Raw genomic sequence first — 27,299 nt, 5'->3', positions numbered from 1 at the left:
GCCCTTTCGAATCGCGCAGAGGGTTACGGTAAGGGGATGGACTGTCCTGTATGTTATTCAATATCGCTATTGAAGGTGTGATCCGGCGAGCGGGCATCGAAACGAGGGGAACGATCTTCAGTAATAGTGGCCAACTCCTAGCCTTTGCAGACGACCTCGACATCATTACTAGAAACCGTGAGACGGCGGAGGTAATCTACGCCAGACTAAAAACGGAGGCTAGGAGGATAGGGTTACAAATTAATGCGTTGAAAACCAAATATATGGTAGGAAGAGGCCCCCGAGAAAGTAACGTTTGCCTCCCACGGACAGTGACTATTGACGGCGATGAACTGGAAGTGGTTGATGAGTTCGTATATTTGGGATCTCTGGTCACCGCCGACAATAATACAAGTAAGGAGATCCAACGATCAAGCTGGAAATCGAGCCTACTTTTCCCTTCGCAAGACGTTTCGATCAAGAAGCATATGCCGCCGCACAAAGCTGACGATGTACAAAACGCTAATCAGGCCGGTAGTCCTCTACGGACTTGAGACGGTAACTTTACTTACGGAAGACATGCGTGCACTTGCCGCTTTTGAACGAAAGGTGTTGCGGACAATTTTGGCGGAGTACAGACGGAAAGCGGAGAGTGGCGGAGACGTATGAATCACGAGCTACAGGCACTGCTTAGAGAGATTCCCATCGTACACCTGGCGAAAGAGGGAGACTACGGTGGGCCGGCCACGTCGCAAGGATGCCGGACGACTGTGCAGTTAAATCCGTTCTCTTCAAGAACCCCACCGGCCGGCACCAGCAATAGAGGGTCTCAACGTGCTAGATGGCTCGACCAGGTTGAAGCCGACTTGCGCGTGTCGAGACGCGCAACGAATTGGCGACGAGTAGCCCAGGACCAAGTACAATGGAGAGGAATTCTTGATACGGCAAGAGCCACCCCGGCTCTCGGCTGAATAAGTAAGTAATGCGGAAACTACAGATTTCTTCAATCGCAGCCAGCGATATATCATTCGGGTTTTAGCTTCACACTTGGATCTCCAATTTGGAACACCTTCGCCGATGGAACCAGCGTCAAACCGAAACAGGGATTCGGGAGAATAGATGGAAGTAGATCCTGATTCCAGTGAGGTAGTAGCAACCACACTAGCATCAGAAACAGGCCTGATGTGCGAGATGGTTCGAACAGGTCAAAAGCAACTTGCGACTTCCCAGACGCCGGAAAATTGGCGACGAATAGCCCAAGATCGAGTTGAATTGAAACGACTGCTTGGAATATCGCTAGCTACCTCGGCCCTATGCTGACGATGACAACCTGTTTGTTTTTTGTAGATTTTCCAAATGAAGAAAATCCCAATTTGATTTTCGCGTTGCTAACCGAGACATTTATTGTTGCAATGTAACATCCTGCTATCGGATTCCACACGAAAACAGCTTTCTCATGGTGAAAAAAGGTCGATTTATCTTGCGGATTTCAGTGATATTGATCGATGGGTCTCTAACTGGGAATAGTGGTGCCCTTTATTTACCCAGAACTTACAGAAACAGATGCGTGTTTTGAAGATCATTGAAATTCCTACATAAATATCTTTCTTTTGGCATAAAATTTCAAATCTAAAATTTGCTCCATTTGGTCACTTTTCAGTCACTTTCGTATTTGTTTGGTCACTTTTTGGTCACTATTTCTGTTCATTTAGTCACTAAAACGCACTTTTGGAGTGCCTCTTGGTTATCAGCTTTATTTACAGTATAATCAGTTGAAAAGCTATTAATGAGCAATTCATTAAATACAACTACATATACAGCTTATAAAACATTGTTTTTACTACTTCTTGAAATTAAAATATCCATGTTTAAATGCCTTAAAAATTTTATGGATCAATTTTAGTATCAGAAGTCATGGAGCACCTATGCTACCATGGGACAGAGAGGGTTTTTTTTTGTGTGGATATTATCACTACGACCACCATTTTGATCTATTGTGATCTTATCCAGGTGTTGTTCCGCACTTCGTTGTTATTGCAGTATCGCTATAGAGTGAGCGAACTGCTTATTATCCGTGCTTAAAGTGTCGGTTTGTTTTCACCCCTTTTTCCCTCTACGCTTCTTACTACTTTTCAACCAATCTAGCTCTAGAGCCAGGAAGCGCGGAGACTAGTTACAATTTGTCCTTGGACAAGAGGCTTCATTCGCACCTCGAGCAAGTATCATTCTTATAACCAGTCCCGGCTAAAGGCTTCATGGTCGGTAAAAGCAGAGTTCAGCACAGAGTGAGGGTGTGTATGTGTTCCTTACTACTTATGCATTACCAATCTCGTTCCTATAACCAGGAAGCGGAACAAGCTATAATTTGCCCTTGAACAAGAGGCTTCATTCGCACTTCAAGCAAGTACCACTCTTCTAACTTGCCCTGGCAAGGGGCTTTCATTGTTAGTAAATGCAGAATGCAGTAGGAAGGATGTGGAGGGGCCTGAGAATAAACCCATGCTAAAGTCACTTAACATCGAATGGCCGGATTCTACTAAGATTCGAACCCACGACCACTCGCTTGTCAAGGCAGACTCGGTAACCTTGCGGCTACAGGGCCCCCCGACAGAGAATATTCGCTATGCATTTCTATCTGGGACGGCAAGCCGACTAAGTAAGGGGCTGAAATCTATACCTATAACACAGAACAGAAGTGGAAGTCCGAACGATTCGGCGATCAAAACTGGTAACAAAGTCTTTTGTGTTTTTATTTTTCTTTTGGGAAGGTTTCGTAAAGAAGCGAATAACAGCAATATAAGCAGAACGCTCGCTGCCAATCGCATAGCAGCTTTCACATGCTTTTGTGTGCATTCGTATACGTTCGTGTGTTTTCGTGGATAAAAGTGACTCGCTACCGCCAGGTTCGCTAGTATCTGTAGAAAGTAGCACGTACGTGTTTGGATTTCCACTTCCACTTCTGTTCTGTGCCTATAAAGAAGGATTTCTGTCTGTCTGTCTGTCTGTCTGTCTGTCCGTATGTTCCTTATAGAATCGAAAACTACTGAACCAATCGGCATGAAAATATGCATGTAGAGGTTTTTTGGGGCCAGGAAAGGTTTTAGTGATGGTTAGAAACCCCTCCCCCCACTAAGAGGGGGGGCTCCTACACAAATGAAACACAAATTTCTGCATAACTCGACAACTAATCAAGCAAATAGAACAAAATTTGGCATGTGGGTGTTTTCGGTGACAAGAATTTATTCTATGGTAAATTGAGACCCCTCCCCTCTTTATAAGGGGAATTATAACTCCTCTCCTCTTTAAAAAGGGGGGCTTCCATACAAATTTCCTCATAACTCGAGAACTAATCAAGCAAATGGAACCAAATTTGGCATGTGAAGGTTTTCGAAGGCAAGAATATTTTCTATAAAAAATTAGGACCCCTCCCCACTTTGATAGGTGGGGCTCCTGTACCAAAGAAACACAATTTTCCTCATAACTCGAGAAGTAATTAAGCAAATGGAACCAAATTTGGCATGTGGGTGTTTTAGGAGACAAAATTTTTTTCTATGATGAATTGGGACCCCTCCCCGTTTTAGGAGGGGGGGATCCTATACACATGAAATACAAATTTCCTCATAACTGAAGAACTAATCAAGCAAATGGAACAAAATTTGGCATGTGAAAGTTTTCGAGGGCAAGAATATTTTCTATGGTAAATAAGGACCCCTCCCCACTTTAAGAGGGGGGGCTCCTATACAAACGAAATACAAATTTCCTCATAACTCGAGAACTAATCAAGCAAATGGAACAAAATTTGGCACGTGGGTGTTTTTGGAGACAAAATTTTTTTCTATGATGAATTGGGACCCCTCCCCACTTTAGGGAGGGGGGCTCCTATACAAATGAAATGCAAATTTCCTCATAACTCGAGAATTAATCAAGCAAATGGAACCAAATTTGGCATGTGAAAGTTTTCTAGGGCATGAATATTTTCTATGGTGAATTAGAACCCCTCCCCACTTTAAGAGGGGGGGCTCCTATTCAAACGAAATACAAATTTCCTCGTAACTCGAGAACTAATCAAGCAAATGGAACCAAATTTGACACGTGGGTGTTTTTGGAGACAAAATTTTTTTCTATGATGAACTGGGACCCCTCCTCACTTTAAGAGGGGGGGGGCTCCTATACAAATGAAATACAAATTTCCTCATAACTCGAGAGCTAATCAAGCAAATGAAACCAAATTTGGCATGTGAAAGTTTTCGAGGGCAGGAATATTTTCTATGGTGAATTAGGACCCCTTTCAACTTTAAGAGGGGGGGCTCCTATACAAACGAAATACAAATTTCCTCATAACTCGAGAACTAATCAAGCAAATGGAACCAAATTTGGCACGTGGATGTTTTTGGAGACAAAAATTTTTTTCAATGATGCATTGGGACCCTTTCCCACTTTAGGAGGGGGGGCTCCTATACAAATGAAATTCAAATTTCCTAACTCCAGAACTAATCAAGCAAATAGAACCAAATTTGGCATGTGGAGGTTTCTGGAGGCAAAAATATTTTCTATGGTGAATTAGGACCCCTCCCAACTTTAAGAGGGGGTGCTTCTACACAAATGAAAAACAAATTTCCTCATAACTCGAGAACTAATCAAGCAAATGGAACCAAATTTGACATGTAAGTGGTTTTGGATGCAAGATTTTTTTCTATGGTGAATTGAGACCCCTCTCTTCTTTAGAAAGCGAGTTATGGCCCATCTCCCCTTTAAGAGGGTGGGCTTCCATACAAATGAAATGCAAATTTCCTCTTATCTCGAGAACTAATCAATCAAATGGAACCAAATTTGGCATGTGGGAGTTTTAGATGGCAGAAATTTTTTGCTATGGTGAATTACGACCCCTTCCCCTTTTAAGAGGGGAGCTCCCATACAAATGAATTTCAAATTTCCTTATAACTTAAGAACTAATTAAGCAAATGGAACCAAATTTGGCATGTGGGAGATTTTGGAGTCTTGAATTTATTTTACGATAGTTAGAGACCTCTCACCCCTGTGGTAGGGGGATATGGACTCTCATACAAATAAAACAGAAATTTTTGCGAAACTCAAAAACTAATCGAACTCGAGAAATTCGAGACTCTTCCATAAAATATTAGTCAATACAAGACCACAAAAACTATCTATAGTAACACTAGATCATTCAGGACGAGACGGTCGCGAGTGTTGCCGGTGACCCGCCGTCGGAAGCGCCGCCCACTGGGGGGCTTGCAAAACTCGAGATTGTGACAAAGATCATCCGAGATTCATGATTTATGTACAACACAGGTTAATTTGTGGCAATACGAAGTTTGTCGGGTCAGCTAGTAAAAAATAAAATTGAAAATTGTGTCTTTCTGGGTGGGGGACCAAAGGGAAGAACTGACGAGAGATAGAGAGGCGTTCGAAATATTGAAAAGGGGGTTGTTTCCGAATCACGAAAGTAGTGGTTATAAAACAAACAGGGGACGGCTCAAACAAAATCGGGCACCTTGCTAGACCTTCATGAAAATGTGATATTATGATGAAATTCGCTGAGAATTTGATATAAATTGATTTTTATTTCACATACCTCTTCATATACTGTTATATAATTAATACTCTTCAAGGTCAATTTTGCATTACATTTCTGCATTCAGTATCACCATACGATTGTATCTCACCGATGAACATTATTATCCATGTTTGCTTGGAAATCGATTTGTGCAAATTAACTTGAATTCTGCATTTATAATCAGACTATGCACTGAGACTATTATTCGTACTGAGAGTTAAATTTCCAAAAAGGTACTTTGATATGGATGTTCTCGCTATACAGTTATTGATCATTGTTCTGAGTGGTTGCAACCAGTTGTTCTCTATCATTTTTTCCTATATATGTTTACTTTTGTACAAATACTATGTATATTTTATAGCAAATACTGCATTCACAACTCAACCAAAATGCATGTGCTTTTATTATGTGCGTATACACATTGAATTACAGTTTAAAATTTACTGTATAACCCCTGTATCAATTATGCAGCTTTTTAGCGCGTATCATGTAGAGCTGTTTTTCAGACAAGTTTACGTAAAACAAGACATGTACCCCCAGACATGTACCTATCGGCTATCGGCTTGTGGTAGAGTTATGAAGCGCCTACTTGCTTTTAATTTGAAATAAAATTTTGTTTCGAAAGGTATCTAGCGCTAGTTAAACATAAATTTTCTCTACATAAATTAAAATATATTACCAATACGTAAATGTTAATAAATATACTAAGCATTTATCGACACATTCTTTGCTCGTTTAGTTATACTATCTAGAGATCTATTATTAGATATTTACAGAGGCTCAACTGTGTACGCAAAGCATTTTAGTGGCATTTTGTTGGCAAATAAGTAGCTTTATCAAAGGCAGTCGTATGTTTCTTAGATTTATACTAAATAATGCTGTAAAATGGATTGAACAAAGAAGTTTCCTTTCAAAATAAGGAACGAATGAGATTGTTTCATAGCGGGTGGTTTTTACTCACGCGAAGGAAGTAGGTTTATCTATTTAATTTGACTAGAGTTGTGATAAGGCCTAAAATATTAATAATGAAATCGCATTTCGACCTATACTTCCTTCGCTTTTTTTGTTGATGGAAAATCTGTAACAAGATTTGAGCAACAGAAGGAATGGCGTCACACAATGGCGATGTAATTAAATGCTGTTATATTAATTTCACGTTGCAATAGACAACAATTCAGGTAATCCTGGCACGGTAATTATAATACTACTAAACACTGGGAAATAGCTGAAATGGGAAATCTTATTACGATCATCAGAGTTAACAAAGATTGTGTTTCGCCTCCTTCATATGATATAAGATTAAGTAATTGAGTTAAGAAAATGTTCTACTTATATGAACATAGAAACACAAACATGTTAGCTACTCATTAATTTCAAAGCTCACATACAGTTAGACAGAACTGAAGGATCTATTCATCGTCGGTTACGTATTGAGGGTTGAATGTAAGTATTCTCTTATACAGCTGCTCGGTATATTCTCATCACATTTGGATCATGTACAATAACAAACGCATCAATTTGAAAAAGAGCATCTATCTATAAATATATGCACATCTCTTCAGCTTCCACTATCGCGCTTGCCTTTACATTCAATAGAACTTAAAACTTTGACGATATAAATTAAAAAATAATAAAATATTATACATACTTTATAGCTACTTTAATCGAATCACAGCAAATCAGCAAACAAGCCGCCGAACCAAGCAATCACAAGCGGCAGGAAGAATTGAAGCAGCGCTCGCGTTATCGATAACGGTGGAACACGGTCGCTACCACTTCCGGTAACCGTTGACGTTCCACCGCCACTACTGCTACCGCCTTCCACGACGGGAGTAGTTTTATGACTGGTATAATCAAAATCGCTATTGCCACTATCTCTACTGTTATCTCCTGCAGCACCACTGTCCGGCTGTCCTGATGCTCCTGGGAAGTGCTCATGCTCCTCAGGCCAAGGCCCGAGTCCAGAGCCATTTTCCTCCTCTTCATCAATACCGCTTCCCCCTCCAGATCCACTTCCGTAGTAATTATCTTCTGTAAAGATAAAAATGGAAATTCGATTTTGTAAATAAGGACTGCACCTACCTATTGGGGAAAACAGTACCAAGTGTGGGTATCAAATGGGGGAACTTTTATTTTCAGATTTACATCAAAATTGGTGGCTATAATTGTGACCTCGGGACAAGGACACTGCAGAAAAAATTGGACATCTACTAAAAAATGCAAACCCCGCTAAATGATAGATTGGTAAACAACTCAAAATCAGACCGGGATATGGTATTCAACCAAATCAAATGTCGACCCAATATTGCAGGACAAGAATAATACGTTGGCTGTTACCGAAAGTGTATGGAAAAAAATCACAAAGTCCATCAAAATATTTCTCAACTAGTAATCAGAAATTTGAAAACGTATGTGGAAATGGATCGGCCAGACCTTGAACGAACGAGATCTGCAGAGAAGCACGCGTCTGGAATCCGCAAGGGCAGCGTAGAAGAGGTAGACTTAGTGGCTTATGGCGACGCAGCTTAGCCAACGACATGCACGCTGTAGATGAGAACCTGTCCTAACGATCGGTAAAAGCCATGGTGAGTAACCGTCGGCAGTGGAGATCTCTGATTTCATCCCTTTGTTCTGCCTGATCGGCGGACATGGGCACGAAGGCGTCAGATACGGCAAAATGAGGCTGCTCTTCACCACACTAAGAGCCGTCAAATGGAGAGCGAATGCTGGCTTTCTGAGGCCTCCCGAAGGTCTAACATTACAATGTGTTGTTTTCGTTAGATTTGAACCACTGCATAATGGGCAAAAATGAGCTTTTAATCTCAATTCAATTATTTAGACGCCGCCAGTATGAAATTCCTAAAAAAAAGTAAAGCCTAGGTGCTACATTCTGTTATCGAAACTTGATTTTCTGTTTTTATACGACCGACCGAGCCGAGATTCAAACATACGACGACTAGCTTATTAGACCAGCATAGCATCGTACCTCGAGATCAACTGAGAGGCAGGCAAAATCGACCTATTGTGAATTCTTCACGGTTCGAAATCGACGGCATACCGCTCAGATGTTTTGACAATATTTAGAAGCTATTTGAGTTTTTGGGCGGCAAATAACTTTCTATACTGTTTAATTATAAACATATAAACATTTTTGGGGATAATCGCCCACGCTCAAAACCTATCAACTGTTTGGAATGACAACGTAGTTTCCAGTGAGACAAAAACGTAGTTTTATAGGACACAATAAGTGCTGCAAATTTTAAAGACGTTAACGATTTTTTAACTAAAGTTATAAGCGCAAATGAGTATAACTTCACGTAACTCTTCTTGGTTCTTAGACCTTTACTTTGTACCTCTAATGAGATATATAAAAATCCAGGATTATTGTGGAGACCATAATAATTAAATTACATCAAAATCATTCCTACCTTGATCAGTCCATTCAACATCATGTCCATTGTAAGCATTCCTTAACTGGCTGATGGCGGTTCTCAGTGTATACAATTGTTGTTGCACTATTGCAGTTTGTCGATTGTTCGATGGGCGGTTTGGAAACTCTGGATTTTTTTCGACCTCAGACGCAACCGCATGAAGATATCTATTGAACAGAAAATTGTTTTTGGCACAGTAAGTAAATAGGTAAGTAACAGTAAGTAAATAGGTTTTTATTTTGCAACTTACCGGTCAATGGTGTGCCCATTCCAACAACTACTATCACTACTTGGAGGAGCAGCAACATCTTCGTTATTACATAACATGTAAGGTAAATTGGACCAAAACCGCTTGGAATCTTTCACACGCTGCCTAATGTCTTTCACAAGACGATCTATTGGCTCTCGATTATTATCTCCGTCATCAGTCTGTTTTCGGTTATTTTTCCTCCTATTGCTACGGTTGGTGTTTGTATTTTCGTTTTGTATTTGGTGATGACTAGGTGGACTGTTGTTGTTAGTGAATTGGATTTCTCCAGTGGAAAATTGCACCGGTTCATATTTCAATTCACGACTAGACGAATCCTGAGTTGACCTTTTAACAATATGACGATCATTGTACACATTGTCTTCGTCAAAAATAAAACTGTCGCTGTCGTCTTGCGATTGCGTAACAGGTGGTAACCTTTCCAGGTTACGATTATTTCTTATTACGGTTTTTGATGCTGGCACTGGGATGAACTCAGGCGATCGTCTTCGACGGCCAAGAGCTGGTTTTCCACATCCTTGAAACACACGATTAGATATATCTTGCCCGGTTTCCTAAAATAACAACATCATTACATGTGTCATTTAACCTCCAGTCTATGCTCAATAACAAACCTGGAAGTTCATGATGGCTTCGGATATTTTAATATTTATTGGTTCAACAACCATAACAATATTAAAGGGTCCTAGCAGCCTATCTGACACCCGTTCCATCGTGGCTACAAACGAATCCCATTCAGCATCCAACTCGAGGTAATTTTGTAGACAACCCTTCATCACGTTTACGCAATAGGACGAGCAAGGCTTTTCCAGAAATCCAGCACAAGTATTACATGTACTCATTTTCGTCAATGCAGCGGTGCACTCAGCTGTTAACCGTACCTGTAAAGCAGAATAACACACATTTCGTATAATAAAGTACATATAATGAAAGAAGAAATGCAAATAAGACATATGCATATACGGCACTTTTTATCTGCTTTCAGGCACTGAGCACAATTTGTGCTAGGCTATGTCGGCAGCTTTTATAAACAGACCATAATTTAACAGGTTCATAAGAGCAATTGTGCATCTTCGTTTGCCAGGGGTGGAACTTACATTAATCATATTCTTAGCAACCTCGGCAGCTGAATTTAACGCCTGGGCAAATGTACGAGTAGCAACGAAGGATCGTTTGATTTGCACTGAAAGCTTATCCGGGACGTCTCCAAATGGTTTTAGCTCTTTCATATGCTCGCTGACGCACCCAAGATATCTGAAGAGAACAAATGAATACATAGAATAATTTCGGTTTCACTATGGCGTGCATTGATAAATACTCACTTTGTGTTGAATGTATATTGTGAATTGAGAACAGTAAACATTTTCTGGTACAACACATTGAAGAATGAATCCATGGCTTCGCCAAGGTCAACTTTTCCGTTTGCATAGTACCGCTCCAGTTCGGTAAATAGATCCGAGAAAACGTATGCGTTCTGTTCGTAAATTGTGCCGTAGGTTCGCTTGAACATGGCGTGAAACTCGGCTTTGGATTCCGTGAGCAACTGTTTGAAGAAATCTGTGAAAGAGATTAACAAATTATATAAATATGTAGTAATCAAGAAAACGCCCGTATTTTGGGTGCAAATATAATTCATTCCTGTTACATCAATTTAATTAGATTATTCTAAAATGGAAAAAAAAGTATTTTGACTCAAGCTAAAATGACCATACATGCGTAATGCGATAATTTCTGTGCCATCAATAATTATCGAACGATTAACTTTCGATCATCGCAGACACTCTGCTGCCCCAGACCAGGTCAGCATATTCAGACATGTTGGAAAGTAAACATTTTTTCTTTGGTTTCCTTTCAATAAAATTTTAGATAAACAAACAAGATAAGAAAGAAAATGAAAACCTGACAAACCAATATTCACAAAATTTGCATGGAAGCCATTTGTGCGCCGAGTTTCGGTTCATTTGTATATCTGCTCACACAGAGTAGACGCCGTCTTGCCATTTTCTATACCAATCTGAGCACGACAGCCTCATAAATTTGTATACATTTCATTTTGATAATTGAAATAATATGCTAATTTCCTTAATATTGACAAACGACGAGCGCGCGTAACAAGTTGACTCTGTAATCTCAAGCATTCATGTATGCGAAAGAATTGTGGTCACAGTGGACGCGTTGTTCTGGTTTGATGTTGAGCTGAGCATAGTAAGCTTGGTAATGTACTAAGGTACCTTAGTGGGATGTCTAATTGCAGAAACCATATAGCTTGCATCAGCGTTAATGCGTAGTAAAACGAATAAAGCATTGATAATCCTGACGACTTGTGTTGCGCCCGGCCGCGTGCTGGCTGATCATCATGCGAAGCGCTCGCTTGATGTGTGTACGATGATGTGTCATAGTTTAGCAGCGTCGAGACGAAAACTTGAAGATACAGCTCCAGAATAATTAATTTGCATACGATTGGATTAAGTTAGTATGATGTGACGAAAACCTGCTCAGTTATTTTACGGTTCGATTTTACGCTTGGTTCTGACGATATAAAGCGATATCTGGACCCCCAAATAATAAGTTGGTCGGAAACCACAAACTTTATAGCTTTATCAATGCAAAACACTCGAATACAGTGGTGCTGATTGAGGTAGCTATATTGACAAATTACACGACTATGCGCGACTTTATAGTTTAAAATAGAAGGTAAAATAACTTCCTGTGTGATAAGAATATGCGTCGTGTTCGGAATTAGCTATGTTCTGATACCATCAGCCAGAAGCGAAAATGCGTCATTCTGGAGACTTTGCATTAAATGTTTGTTTAACAAATATATTATATAGCGCAGCTCGAATATCTCTCCAGCACTATTTATATCAATAATGTTCTCGATGCTTGTTTAATAACAAATGTTGGTGACACTCATGGTATATAATGCACTCTAAGTCGTAACAGTTAGTCTATTCCAATAACAAAAAAATGCACAGAACGTTGTTTTTTGGAATGCAAACTATATAGGGTTCTTTATCTAGCGATGGCTTCGTCTACGGCGGGTCTTCGTCTACTTTCCCGACATAGAGAGGAAAAAAACAGCATTAGACACATTCCACGCACTTGTACACCAAGAAATCGGTATTAAAACTGCATATTTCAATTCATATTATACTGGATATGAACCAGAGACGGTTGAACTACAAATAAAACGTAGTTCTCAACACAATCAACATACAAAACGTTTAATAATTAGCACATTGAAGTGTACACATATTAAAACATGGTGGAAAAAGCGGTATTTCTGCAATGGTGTCCCATTACGAAATGTAACTTGTTATAGCTACCTAAATAACAATCTAAATCAAAAAGTAAATACTACGTCAGAAAGTACATTTAACAGACACAATTTAAAACTTGTTTAATAACTTAGTCACAAACGTATTTTTTGCTAGCGGGAGCAAAATGTCAATGAAGGTCGGGTCCTCGTCGTAACGGAACACGCTGGAATGTGTCATTAGAATCAACTTTAATACGAATTACATTCAATATATTACTTGGCATTAATATTTAAGGATTGTCTTTTCGTTATTGACGAAAAGATAATTAAGAAAAACCACGCTTTTTCACTATTTTTCAAACAATAAAAGTCCCTTTGGTTTTCCTTCCTGTTTTGAATATGACGAAGAGAATCTGCTGATCACCGGGAGTTAATACTTTGAAATTGGAAATAATCTTTTGTGCTGCGAAAGATCCCTGACATAACCTAACTTTTCCAGATTGATACAAATTTTCTTGACATTTTCAGGTTTTCACAGTATTTCCAGGTTTGAAGCTTGCGAGACTACCTAATATATGTTGTACTTCGACCAGCATAATTTGTAGCTTTGTAGCTACTGCTCCGACTAGCGTGTCGTTTTTAAAAGTTAGAGTTCCTAAGATATTTACGGGTATGGTTTGTAAGGTTAAACCAATCAAATAGGCAAAAATGTACTCAAACTGCTTGTGCCCGTCTCTTCCTGGGCTTCAACGACAACTCTTCGTCGAGCTTAAAAAACTCTAACAAAAAAGAGTTTTGCAATTGTTTGAATCATATTCTGAATGTACATTTCCTGCTATGGTGTGCCGTAACGAAAAGTATCAATTTCGTGGAGATAATCGTGGAAATTTCGCTAATCACTTTATCACTAATTTATCTTTATTACACGGCTTTTCTTAATAAAACTAAGATCAAAACTATTATAGCCACCTAACCTGTTATACGGTTTATCAATTTTAAAATAAACAGCGGCACTTCGTTTCGAACTATGGATCAGCAACAATTCGGCTAGTCTGAGTGTAAATTATAAAGTACTAGCGTTTCGCGATTAGTCGGTTAGCGAATTAGCGAATTAGCGGTGCCCAACACTGATCCTATTGAAGCTATAAAGGCACCGCTCATCACAGATTCGAACATACGATGATTGACTTGTTAGACCAGCGTCGTACCTCGAAGCTAGGTGAAACACATAATCAATGATGCCCAATAAAATCAATATTTCACCATCAAATTTAGGAAATAAAACTAAATAGCGGAATCAAAACATCAATTGTGGAAAATATTTATTAGACTATTGATAAAATAGGAGCAAATGTACTTCTTAAAAACAAATACTCGTGGTGTCTCGTAACGTTGGAATGTGTCAGATACACATAATACCAAGACCTATTAAAATCGGATTGGAAAATAGTACTTTTAGAACCGGAGAATTTTTCCGTTTCTTCACATAGAAGCAATTGAACTTAAGCTAGCCGCCAATTTATAGCGAATTCATAAATTAACCTGGGTTCGTGCTAACTCGACCCGTAAACCGTAATGCTAGACAGTTGTAACCTGCGCTTCAAACTGAATGCTGTCAGTTTAAACGAGATGCAATCTCGGGCAATTTATGAACGCTTTGACAGCACTTCGATTAAAACTGAGTGCTAATCGACCTGAGCCAGGTTAATTTATGAATTCGCTATTAGAAAGGCTAATACATAATTTCGGTTTGGGGCGAACCAGTCAACGATTGAAAGCCCCATCAAATAGTAAATAAATAATAATTTCGGTACCAACTTTTCAAAAGGATCAATCTGCAAAAATGTAAACAAACCGAGTGAGGATTTTTCCCTATGCTAGTCCAGCAGAAAATAACCCTCACTCGGTTTGTTTACATTTTGCAGATTGGCGCTTTTAACAAGTTGGTGCAGATTTGTTTAATTTTGCTTAACTTTGAAATGAATTTTTATTAGACTGCACTAGCCCACTAACACATGACTTGCACATCACTTTAAGGCAACTGTCCCGTCGGAACAAAGTTTCATTATTCTGGGTGACTGGACACTGTGGGATCGAGGGTAATGAGTTTGCTGACAGCCTATCAGGTATCAGCATCTGTGGCTCGAGCATCAGGTTCTTCACAATCATGTGAAAAATTTGTGCTGACAACCTAGCAAAACAAGGATCAGCTCTGCAGTTTATTGGCTCCACACCGTGTCGGAGCACCCTGCCGCAGTTAAAAAACTGCTCACCTTAACGCGTAGTGACCTACGCACACGGGACTCCTCACCGAAGATTGTCCCTCAATTCATCATTTAAAATGAATCGGCAAGGTCTTGACTGACATTTGTCGCTTTTACAACTCGGAAATAAAAAGTTCAGCGCATTTGCTCTACTCTTGTGGAGCTCGTGCGTCTTCCAATATTTTATTAGCCATGTAGTTCCTAATTGGCGTACAGTCTTACAATCCAGCTCAACTCCTACAACATGAGGGTATTCGTATTAGCAATACGTAAACTGTGCACAGCAATCGGAGCCAGTTGGCTTTTGGAACGTAATACCCTTCTTGCATACATACAATTGTATACCAGCGCATTCATTAAAATATGAGGAAGTTGATCAGCAATGCATTGTTTATAGAAAATTCACCCACGCTAAATATGCATAAAACTACAAATAACATGTTGACGTAAAATATACCCGGCATAACCTGGAGTCTGACTGAAGACGATATATTTGAAATTAATGGGACATTCACCGGTTAATTTAGCTAATGAAATTTGCTAATTTGACAACTTTGGGAAAACGTTGGTATGGACATGATATCATCAGTGAATTCACGGATGTCTATCTACTTAAATAGACAGACGACATAAAACTATACATTGTAGCCGGGAAGCTTCTTCAAAACTGGATACCAACAGGGGCGCAGTCAGATTTTTTAGGCGGCGACAAGCCATGATGGTTTAGGCACTAAATAAATTTGGGTTGGCCCAACCAAATAAAGTATAAAATATACAAGCTATACGATAAATTTGTTCAATGAAAAACAAAACCTACTCGCAGCAATTATGTTTATTTCTAAAACGTGCCGTACGTAGAGAGTAACCATTAAATATTTCATGAGTTTGAAAAGATTCGAACTCCTAAACCCGCACCGTTGCTACATCTCATGCAAAAAGCACAACCGTTCAGTATGGGTGACGGGATGACAGTATAGGATGTGCTGAAAATATCGCGCCGAAGTGGAGACAAAAGCAGTATAATTGGAAATTGATTAAAATTTATTTTAAAATTTAAATGAATTTCGCGGTTGGCGGTGCGAACGACCGTTAGGCTTTACTGTCGTCGTCCCGCTTGTGGTCGATGGAGCGGCAAGCTCTGGCGAACGAACGTGTAAATGGTGGCTTATTTGGATGATTTATCTACACTCGGTGCTTTCGACATGCCGCTTAGTAGTGTGAATGAAAATTTATTCTACTTTGAAATCGAATACGACAAAATCGGCCAATAATAAGCCAAAATTGATACATCATTGGTGAAAGGATTATCATATCAGTTCTGTAACATTGTTCAACCGAAATCCGATCCAACATGCTTTGAATGCTGATAGCTGAAAAATATAAGACGTCATTTACTTATATGTTGCATAAAGTGCCACTTGATTTACGTTAATTGATTTATTATGACTCGTAAACCAGATGCGCGTTTAACAGTGGAGCAACAGTAGTAGTTAATAGTAATGTGAAAAGTAGTTGGCAGTATAATTTCACTAAAATTGTACCTATCAAGGCAATTTCCACACCTTTCTGTAACAGGCAAATAAAACAGCTGCACTACCAAGTGGACATGTGTCGCCCACCACAGATGGTTTCACATGTGCTTGTGCATTTAATGTGGGCACATAAAGAAGCCATCTTAAGAAAAAACTGATTAAAATTCAAGTTTTACTCGTTTGTATATATACACGACAATAACCACATCGACAACGTGTCTTATTTTGCATTCAAGCAGATAACCGTTCTGCATGGCATGTTTGTCCACTAGGATCGGAAACACCTTGAGAAAAGTGATGATGTTGCACAGACAAGCGGATGCAACAGAGACTTTTACAGAAACAATGTTCATCGTATTTTACAACGTCGCATTTAGGCATGATATCTGGGCAGATGAACCGTTTTTAAGATACGATCTATTTGTTTACGATACGATGTATTGCGGAGGAAGTAACTGAATGGTTTCTGAGCATCGTTCAAACTTGGTAAAATTGTATTCCTAATATTCTATTCAGAAAAATATACATACGTTGGATTACTTTTTGGCGCGAATATTAGAATTATCGAGGTGTTGACCGCTAATTTTGAAATTAACCTTTTTACATAAATTTCGGAATTTACTAGGTTCTGGCTCTTGTTCACTCCAAATGAGTACAGAGTGCGGTTATTCTTTTTATATTAATTTCTAGCAAAATTTAGATCTAAAAATAAAACGGTAGACACGTTAAATTACGGAGAAAATAAAAACAAATCGTCAATCAATATAAACTACTGGCATGAACAGTTTAAAAGCTAATAAATTAAACTCAACGATCAAATTTAGTTTACAACTACTACATAGAACCATTTCAGTTGTTCCTCTACTTTTACACACAACTGTTCCGGTCTGGCTACGAAATCAAAACAAAGAAAAATGGTGTAAAACGCACTTTCCACAATCGATTCAATTTTCTAGTCATCCTAAGATAATTGTTGCAAGAAGCAGCTGGTGACGCCGATTACAGCAACATTTTATTTTGACATTTCAAGTGGCTCCTTTACCCGTTCTCCTCAATCAGAACTTTCTTCTTTCCACCTCTTTCAGTTTCTCCCACGAATATAACTTACCCATATTTCAAATATATCTACTAGAGCTAAGCATGCCACCCAGAGCCAGCATGATGAACTGTTGTGTTTTATGTTTTTCTAGCCTTTTCTGGGTTTATTATTTGTTTAATAATATGTTTCGTAAATAAAATGCTCGCTGGAAAACCAGTAGATAAAACTGGTATATGCACAAAAATGGTAGAGCATCCGAATCATTGCAGGCCGTGTAAACAAACTCTTCAACTGTTGGAACAAAATCGACGGGTTTTGGTGGTTTAAAAATAGAAAAGCAAACTGTAAGATGCAATTACACGCAAGACGGTCAACAGTTACGCTTATAGGAAAATGTGCTATTCGGTGCAAGAAATTTAGTAGTGAACCACCATTGCCAAAAAAAACCTTTCGGAATAATTCAATTTTAGTACTTTAATACAGCTATATCTCCAAAACTAATTTCGTACACTAAAAGAATTTTTTTGTTTATGTTCGAAATTGATGGCTGCGTTAGATATTGTGGAATTTAATGCGTTCGAAATCCTACTAATTTTTTTTACAATATCAGTACCGCCATCCGGGGTGACATTGGGCCACGGGGGTGACATTGTGCCAAAAACCAACAATGTTTGTTTATAAAAATACATTAGATCTATGCAAATTGATGGTTCAAATTCAACATGATTTGAAACATAACATATTTATTCATAACGTGAAATGGAACACAAATAATATTAGCGAACAGTTTAGCTTAAAAAGGGTTTCAAACTTTAGGGTCAAAAATGCTGGGAAAAACCGTTGACAATAAATGTCCCATATAACCAGACCCAAACAAGAAATCGCATCATCTTGCTATTCTGAAGATAGATAAAGTATTCATTTACAACGTATTGAAAGTTTATTACGCGTTGAACGGCTTTTGATTACGAAATTAATTTTTTTTTTAAACTTTGCACTTTCCGAGCTTCACAAAGTCCAAGGTGATATTGTGTCAAACTATAACGATCGGTTAGGTGTGTGTAATTCACATACACAACAAAAATATGTCAGTGTATATCAATACACTTGCATTGCTTACTAGGAAGCACAATATTTTGACAGTTTAGATTGTATTATCTTTTTATGAGCAAACAGTATCTTAAGTCTGTAAAATTTTTAAAATTCATTTTTACTTTTCCTCTAGAAATTTCAGATCCATTGTATAAACACTTTAATATGAAACAAATATGCTATACCTTATATATACTGTCGGTTTTAAAGGGTAGGTTGATTGCGTGTCTTCTGGCTGCAGGTTCCCGAACGTAGTATATAATTAACTTTGCTGAATGATCAAATAGATAAGGCTTATGAGATTTTACGCCCCTTTCGTTTCCCCTTTGTAGATCCTGGAGACGCTACTGCATATTTAGAGGCTGTCTATAAACCACAACTTATTACTGGTTGTTGTAGACCTCCCGAGTAGTTTTCGTCCATAAATTTTATTTTAATTTGTAAGGTGCGTTGTTTTTGGTCGTCCCCCGACTTCTAATAGACCATTTTATATGACAAGCGACAAGGTAACGTGCTGCCCGCTTACGAAAAAGTCGGATGCCTGGCAGAAATCGAACAAAATCAATCTTCATTTTTCGCTCGATTCTCTTTATGTCAAATGTGACACTTTGAGGCAGGAGAAAAGTGGTTCATCAGTTTTGCAGTTTCGAGCAAAAGGTAAGAGATTAATATGGAACATGACAAAGCAGGTATAATTTAATTGTTAACCTGTTTATTGCACGCTTCGTGCTGCTACCCTCCAAAAAAGGAAGGAAAGCTGAATCGATCAATCGCTGAATTTTATACGAAACCTCTAGCAGAAATCGAACAGAAATCCGGCTGAAAAACCGTAAGGCGAAATTTCTGTCCGAGTCGGATGTTGCATTTCTGCTAGTTTTCACGGGTGACGGGGGCCAGCAATCCGGCAGAATGTCTGGCAGAAAAAGTTTTTCGCTGCCAGATATTTGTTCGATTTCTGCCGGACGCGCCAAAGCGGGTGATATTGATATTGCGCTTTCCCCCTAGCAGCACAGTTGTTACAAACCGGTTGTGGCAACCGATTTATGACTAATTTTAGTCATAAATGAGTTGCTGCAACTAAAAGTGCCAAATATGTGCTGCTTGGGCCCGTGCTGGTACTTAGCCAATCCATAGATGACCCCACGGGAAAGCAATAGCAATATCAGTAATGTTGTTAGTTCGTAGAATGGTCTATAGCCCACGTGGCTCATGGACGGCCTCATACGAACTAGTTTATATTGTTATTTAGGTGTATTGTTCATATATAAGCTACTGTTTATTAATTAGGTATTTAAGTCAACTTTATGTTTTTGGTACAGTGTCTCCCCGTAGAAGGGGTGAGATTGTGCTAAAGTTTATGTAATTTTAATATTTCCAATGTTCATTGGAACTAAACCATCTTTGTGGCAGTTGTTAACTAAACATTGAAGTATATATTGACAGGCTTTGCATCAACTTAATCGCTAAATTGTGTGTATAAAAAGCTGAAGAACAAAAACATATGCTTTTTTGGCACAATGTCACCCCGACAGGAAGAGTTGAAGAGGAAAGTTGGGTTTTTTTTAATTAGCAAAGAGACTTGGGTCGAAGGGTTCCGGAATTCCATGAAATAGTGTAGTTTTCCGATTTCCAAAAATAACTTGATCGTAGAACACAACAAATGCCCTGAAATATTATTTTTATCAATTTGCATACCATTTGTATCAACTGCTTGCTTCAAGAGTTTCCAGTTCCACTAATTAAACTACTGCATACTGCACTAGACGAACGGTGTTACCTGGTTTAATGAACTTTCTCTAAACATATAATATTAGTCAATAGACGCACAACTCTTAGAAATAAGAAAAGAATAAAGAATTAGTCTGGGTTATCATTTACAACATTGATTGGTAGTCGTAAATTTTTTCGAAAACAGCTGAAAGTACTATTCATTATGACAGATTGATTTAAGGTATATTTTTGAACATGTAGAATGTCAGTTAAAAATTATGCCAGTTAAATAACCATATTTAACTAATATTCTCAGTGGCTTAAAGGAAGATTTCTTAGCATTTTGCGTTTATACCTCGTTTTCATACAAGACTTCAGTTTCGAGTATATTCTTACAATAGTCGATATAATCGGATGAGAAAAACGGATGGTTGCTCTTTTCTACGAACCCATTTTACATTCAGGACATCAATTTGGTTTAGCTTCAATGTTCAAATGATAAAATTAATTGAAAATAAGGGTAGTTTTACACTTTTAAAAAAATTACTTTCAAGACATTAAATTGGTCTAGGCCTAATCGAAATAAATTAGTCTTCAACAGTTGGATGGGAGAAAATATTCGATTTCTTCAATTTCGTCACGTATCTCTGTGTTGGTTCATTAAAATCAAATAATTCTTCAGTCATTTCGAAGGCCCTGATATAAGCGGTGATAGGTTCCTGGCAACCAAACGACGTACGATGGTAGGCAGTTTGTAGCAATCCAGTTGAACGAAGGGCACGTTGCGAGGCACGGAAATTCAAGAGAGATAGCAGCGTCGGTGAGTCAATATTACCATTTACCCGTTTCGCTATAAATATTGCTTGGTGCATTTTACGACGACGCTCCAGCGTGTCCGAGTAGACTGCATCGATCAGGATACGGTGGTAGGTTAACAGGGTCTCGCCATGGGAGATCGCGCAGTGCAAGTCGGACGAATCTTTTCTGGATTCGTTCAATCCGTAAATTCCACGACACCTGATGTGGAAACCAAACCAAGTTGCAATTCTCCAGTAATGGGCGGACCAAGGAGCAATAAAGAGCCGTCAGGCAGAGTGGGTCTTTAAAATCACTCGCAATTTTGGAGATGAAGCCCAACTGACGTGTAGTTTTCGATATCAAGGCGGCGTGGTGTAGGTGAAATGTGAGCTTAGGATCCAGAAGAACACCGAGGTCACTTACATGGTCGACTCTTTTTAGTTTTAGTCCATCGACATGATAATCGAATAAAACTGGCTTCAAAATACGGTTAAATGTCATAACCTCACATTTCGCGATGCTGATAACGAGCCAATTTTTCTGGCATCAGCCAACAAAACTATCGAGCAAAGTTTGCAAACGGCGGTAATCTTCAACAGTTCGAACTGTCAGGTACAATTTTAAATCATCAGCGTATACTAACTTACAGTCAGTTGCTAATAACAGAGTGACGTCGTTAAAAAACAGCATGAATAATAATGGCCCCATGTTGCTTTCTTGTGTAACTCCAGAATTATTACTAAATTGCGAAGATAAACAAGTACCAAGCTTAACGCGTAAGACTCTACAACAAGCTCCAAGTCGCGAAATTTTGCGCAAAAGTATTCCATGATCAACACGATCGAAAGCGCTTTGAGGTCAGTGTAAATTACATCAACTTGAGCTTTCTGTTCCATTTGTGAGATACACGACGATGTTAACTCAAGCAAGTTGGTGCAAACGGAGCGACCTGGCACGAATCCATGTTGTGAGGTAGAGATATAATGTTTCGAACGAGAAAGAATAACGCCACTTAGTACAATCTCAAATAGTTTAGAGCCAGCTGATAGGCTAGTGATGCCACGATAATTCCTGACGTTCTGCCGGTCCCCTGATTTAAATACTGGGAAAATATGTGACTGCTTCCATATTTCGGGAAATTTCCCTTGTGCAAAGGACTTATTGAAAAGTGAATAGAGCGAGTCTGCTAGCACATCAGCACACTTACTAAAAATGACAAATTTTCAATGCTGGCATTTTCTATATAGTTATAAAAAAATCAAATTGTGCCGAGTAAAAATAGGTCAATGTTAATCTAATGCTTGGATTGAACCTGGAACAATCTACTACTTAGTGTTTAAGATGGATGGTTTAACTATTTTTAAACTACGGTTTTATTACAATCGATGGGAGAAAAATAAAACGAACAATTTTTTACTTACCATTAAACTTCTGAGCTCGGTTTCCTAGCACAGAAGACAATTTTGTTATCGAGTCTTTGGTGTTTCGTTCTAGAAGTGTTTTCGCATGAACAGCAAGTTTGTTCTCAATAGTATGCGTACAACAGGTACCACCTGGTGGAACATCACAGTATCGTAGCGGTTTATCTGCAAGATCAAAAGAGAGATTTTCGTATCATTTTCGTTATTCAAAACAAGAGTAGTTTATATTTTTCCATATTTGAAAAAAATTTCAAGCTATACATTCACATGAGAGGAACGAGTGAAAGACGTTGGACTATATCATTCTTTTATGAATTTATTTTTTTGATCTAGCATTTCTAGTTTTCTTCCAATGCAAGGGATGTGAACTATCATTAAAAATCGTTGCTGATAACTATCATTAGTTTCCAGTACGTTATTGATAACTACCCATCACGTTCATAGCAAAAACTTGGAAATTGTAATATTATAATTGTGTTATTCATTGTAAGTTTACATTGTAATTTACCAGGTGGACTCCATGGGGGCTCGTGCAACTACGGACCAGATTTTTATCATCCGACAGATCTTGCAGAAACGTCGAGAGTGTAACGTGTCCCGTATCACAACTTTATTGATTTCAATGTAGCATACGATACAGTCGAACGAGACCAGCTATAGCACATAAAACACGTAAAAAGGCAAGAAGTTATATTGGTGCATTTGAAATGCACTGGCCTGTTACATGTGTTACAAGGAATTGAGTTTTTGCTAAACCTAAATGAGTCCTACTGCCATAAAGACTCATAATGCCCCAATTAAAGTAATGTATGATCATTGACGAATAAAATAATTGATTTTCTAGATGTTTCACAACCGGGGAACTCGACTGTTTCATAACCGCCCGGTGGTCATATTGCAAAAAAAAATATATATATATAAATATATATAATTTTTGAGTCAAATATTTCACCTAAAATTTGTCTGTGTGATGAAATAGAGGTCCGAAACTAAGCTTATATGCCTTTACCTGCCTTTTTTATTCCATTTGGTACATAAAATAATCAGTTGCAAAACATGCGAAAAAACTTTTTTTGGGTGTTTTTTCAAACACGTTTTCTACAAAGAAAATGTTGAAGTATGACCGTTGTTTGCTCAAAAGTTACATTACTATGAGACTGCTAGACGTTGGTAGTAACTTGACAGCACTAGGATAATAAAAACGTTAAAAACTACGGGTGTTTCACAACCGGGGTCGTTCCACAACAGGGGACAATCCCCTAGTTAGTGATAGTTTTCCCATTCCTAAATGGATGTACCACTAAAGACATGTGGTGATGTCAGATTTTGATTGTCTTCTGACCTCCCACATTACATTTAATAACAGGTTGCAAATTTTCTTAACTTCAACAGCCACCGGACGCGATATCGATAAAATATAAATAACTGCCAGCATCTAGCTGGTGTGATGAAACAATTGATTAGATTCTAGCAACATATTGATAAAATTGATCGATGAAAAGGGGTGGTTATTAAAATATACTATACTCTGCACATAAATCAATGCTTAGAAAAATTTCTAATCAATGATCCATTGACAAAAATATCTCGAAAATCTAATAAAAATTGTTAAGTTATAAGCGTGCAAAACGTATGTTTTCTCACACACACTTTGTGTGTGTCGGTGATTATTTTAACACATTTTAACACAACACATAACAAATTAACCATATTACAAAGCAAATAATAATGATATTTCATTACAAATAAATCACTAGTGTTATAATCGTTTTTTATTATATATTTTTAATGCAGACCTATCAGTTACACGGTTCGATAGAAATTGGTAAAGTGATTTAAATGCTCTTTTGAAAAAAAAAATGAGATTAGACCACCCAACAGCAATTACACGCGTTACCACCATTTTCCTTCGTTTACGCTGACCAGATACCCCGAAATTAAACCTTGTCCGAAGAATATGAGAAACAACGAATGAAAAAGGGAATTGCTTACTATACATAGGGCCGAGCTGACACAAATCAAATTTGACACGCTCGGAGTGTGGTTTAGCACTCAATGAGTGTTTATTACGATTTATTGTTATATTCAAAGTGAAACCTGCATTTAAGCAATAATTATCACTCTTTGAAACTCAATAAATGTAAATTGTATTAAAAGAAGCAAGGGACATCTATTTTTATCCATCCTGTTTTCACTGCGAATCAGTTAGGGTGACCGATAAATGCACTGGTTGTTGTTCTTAGAAGTTGTTTCCGTTGGAAACACGTGTCAAAATCAACTTAATATATAAAGTTACAAAAGTAGCAAACCAACTATACCTATAAAAATGGATTTCTGTCCGTCTGCCCGTATGTTCCTTATAGAATCGAAAACTACTGAACCGATCGGCGTCAAAATTTGCATGTAGGAGTTCTTGGGGCCGAGAAAGGTTCTTATGATGGTTAGAGACCCCTCCCCCCACTAAAAGGGGGTCTTCCATACAAATGAAACACAAATTTCTGGCTGTCTGTCCGTGTGTTCCTTATAGAATCGAAAACTACTGAACCGATCGGCGTGAAAATGTGCATCAGGGGGTTTTTGGGGCCGGGGAAGGTTCTTATGATGGTAAGAGACCCCTCCCTCACTAAGAGGGTGGGCTGCCATACAAATGAAACACTGCGTAACTAAAGAACTAGTCGCGCAAATGGAACCAAATTTGGCATGTGGAGCTTTTTGGAGGCAAGAATATTTTCTATGATGAATTAGGACCCTTCCCCTTTTTAAGAGAGGGGGGGGGGCATACAAATCTTTCGTCATAACTCCAGAAATAATCAAGCAAATGGAACCAAATTCGGCAAGTGGGTGTTTTTGGAGTCAAGAATTTTTTCTATGGTGAATTAGAACCCCTCCCCTGTTTAGGAGGGGGCTCCTATTCAAATGTAATACAAATTTCCTTATAAATCGAGGACAAATCAAATAGAACCAAATTTGGCATGTGGGGGTTTTTGAAGGCAAGAATCTTTTGTATGAGGGGAGGGGGGGTTCCCATACAAATGAAATACAAATTTCCTCATAACTCTAGAACTAATCAAGCACTAATTGGAACCAAATTTGGTATGTGGGTATTTTTGAAGGCAAATTTTTTTTCTATGGTGAATTGAGACCCCTCCCCTCTTTCGGAGTGGAATTAGGACCCCTCTCACCTATAAGAAGGGGGGCTCCCATACAAATGAAATACAAATTTCCTAATAATTCGAAAACTAATCAAGCAAATGGAACCAAATTTGGCATGTGGGGGTTTTTGAAGCCAAAATTTTTTCCTATGGTGTACTGAGACCCCTTCCTTCTCTAAGAGGGGGACTCTAATACAAATGAAACACAAATTTCTGCATAACTCGAAAACTAAACGAATGGGACCAAATTTGGCATGCGGCGGATTTTAGAGGCATGAATTTATTTTATAATGGTTTGAGACCCCTCACCCCTGTGGTAGTGAGGGCGGACTCTCATACAAATGAAACATACATTTTTGCGTAACTTAAAACTAACCGAATTCGAGAAATTTTAGACTCTTCCATAAAACATTGTCAATAACAAGGCCACCAGAAACTACCTATAGTAAGATAGATGATTCACAGATGACTAGATGATGCAGGGCGAGACGGCCACAGGCCGCGAGTGTTGTAAGCGACCTGCCTGTTTCATTTTTGGTAATACGAAGTTTGTCGGGTCAGCTGGTAATTTATATTTTTGTTTTTCTATTTCTTGGTAATATTTCCCGAAATATGCTTAAAATAATTTTAATATTAATTGGTACGCCTTCGTAAATCACATGTGAATATCACTGGTTTCGACCCACTTTTACATGAAATACAAAGCAATTCCTTTTAAATAACTTAGATATGACAATTAGAATTTTCCTTAACATGTATGTGGTATGTAACTAGTTTTTATGCTTTCCTTTTGTACTAAATATAAGTTCAAGATATTTCCTACCGCCAGACATTTTGAGAATTAAAAGGGGAACAGACAGCCACACATATGCAACTAAAATCTGGTTGAATAAACCGTCTTCCTTCCGATCATGATTAGATGCTTATCTAAAAACCAGCCTGTCGCAAGATTGATTTGGATTTCATCCCTGCGACATAGAAAAGGGCCATTCCAAAATATTCGTGCGATCATATCCTTCCGACATACCAAAATCAAACACTCTACCGTTAAAAAGGAAGCATACAGCAAGAAAAGGCAGACATGAAATTTCTGAAGAAAAAAACGACTTAACCGACAAAGCTGTAGGCTGATAAAGGTAGAAGGTTTCCATTCTTTTCTTCTTATTGGTTTCGGCACTTCTTCAATGATTCAGGACCTTTAACCGACTGTGGGAGAAGCTTCAGGAAGTGCCAAACTTCAACGAAATAGGGGCAACGGATCACCCACAATTCTGAAGACCTTTATAAAAAGCGTATCTGTCTATGTGGCTCATGCCGGCCCCTGTGTTTTACCATTGTACACTTCGAAAGCTGACGATTTCAACGGATGCAGGTGGGAAATAATTATAAACCTTCACGGTTTCAAGCAAAAAAGCATGTAATCACACAAATTATATTGACAAACTGCATTCGCGTATAAATCAGTTCTACGCATGATTGACATTGTAACTCAATCTATGTCGATTATGTTAGGATTAATTAACCGAACCGGTCGAACAGTGTTACCACAGACTTACAGACGTAACACTTCGAACAAATTTTCCAACAAAACATCGTTTCAATGACACCCCTAAGACTTGAAAAAAAAACACTAGCATCACCTGGTGCATTCTTCGCGCTACGCCAGAGTAGATTGCTATAAATTTAGCAATGCTATAAATTTACTTGTATATTATCTGATAACAGCGCCAGCGCAGGCGAACGGGGTTCTCGCGCAGCGACTGTTGTTTGGTTCTTGGC

At 38.5% G+C, this 27,299-nt stretch overlaps 1 protein-coding gene across 1 annotated transcript in view; it reads right to left on the bottom strand.

Annotated features, from left to right (window-relative positions):
- Window positions 1–5,576: 5,576 nt before the first annotated feature.
- LOC128741197 (glypican-6) overlaps window positions 5,577–27,299 on the bottom strand; it is a 51,496-nt gene continuing 29,773 nt past the window's right edge. Inside the window, exons 2-8 of the mRNA XM_053836825.1 lie at window positions 22,369–22,533; window positions 10,576–10,810; window positions 10,351–10,507; window positions 9,868–10,134; window positions 9,236–9,807; window positions 8,983–9,152; window positions 5,577–7,585 (exon numbers count right to left, since the gene is read on the bottom strand). Coding sequence (XP_053692800.1) covers window positions 7,224–7,585; window positions 8,983–9,152; window positions 9,236–9,807; window positions 9,868–10,134; window positions 10,351–10,507; window positions 10,576–10,810; window positions 22,369–22,533 — 1,928 coding nt within the window. The 3' untranslated portion in view covers window positions 5,577–7,223. The remainder of the gene's footprint in view (window positions 7,586–8,982; window positions 9,153–9,235; window positions 9,808–9,867; window positions 10,135–10,350; window positions 10,508–10,575; window positions 10,811–22,368; window positions 22,534–27,299) is intronic.

Source organism: Sabethes cyaneus, chromosome 3 (assembly GCF_943734655.1).
Source record: "Sabethes cyaneus chromosome 3, idSabCyanKW18_F2, whole genome shotgun sequence".
Lineage (NCBI taxonomy): Eukaryota > Metazoa > Arthropoda > Insecta > Diptera > Culicidae > Sabethes > Sabethes cyaneus.
This window is presented reverse-complemented; position numbering and strand designations above follow the sequence as displayed.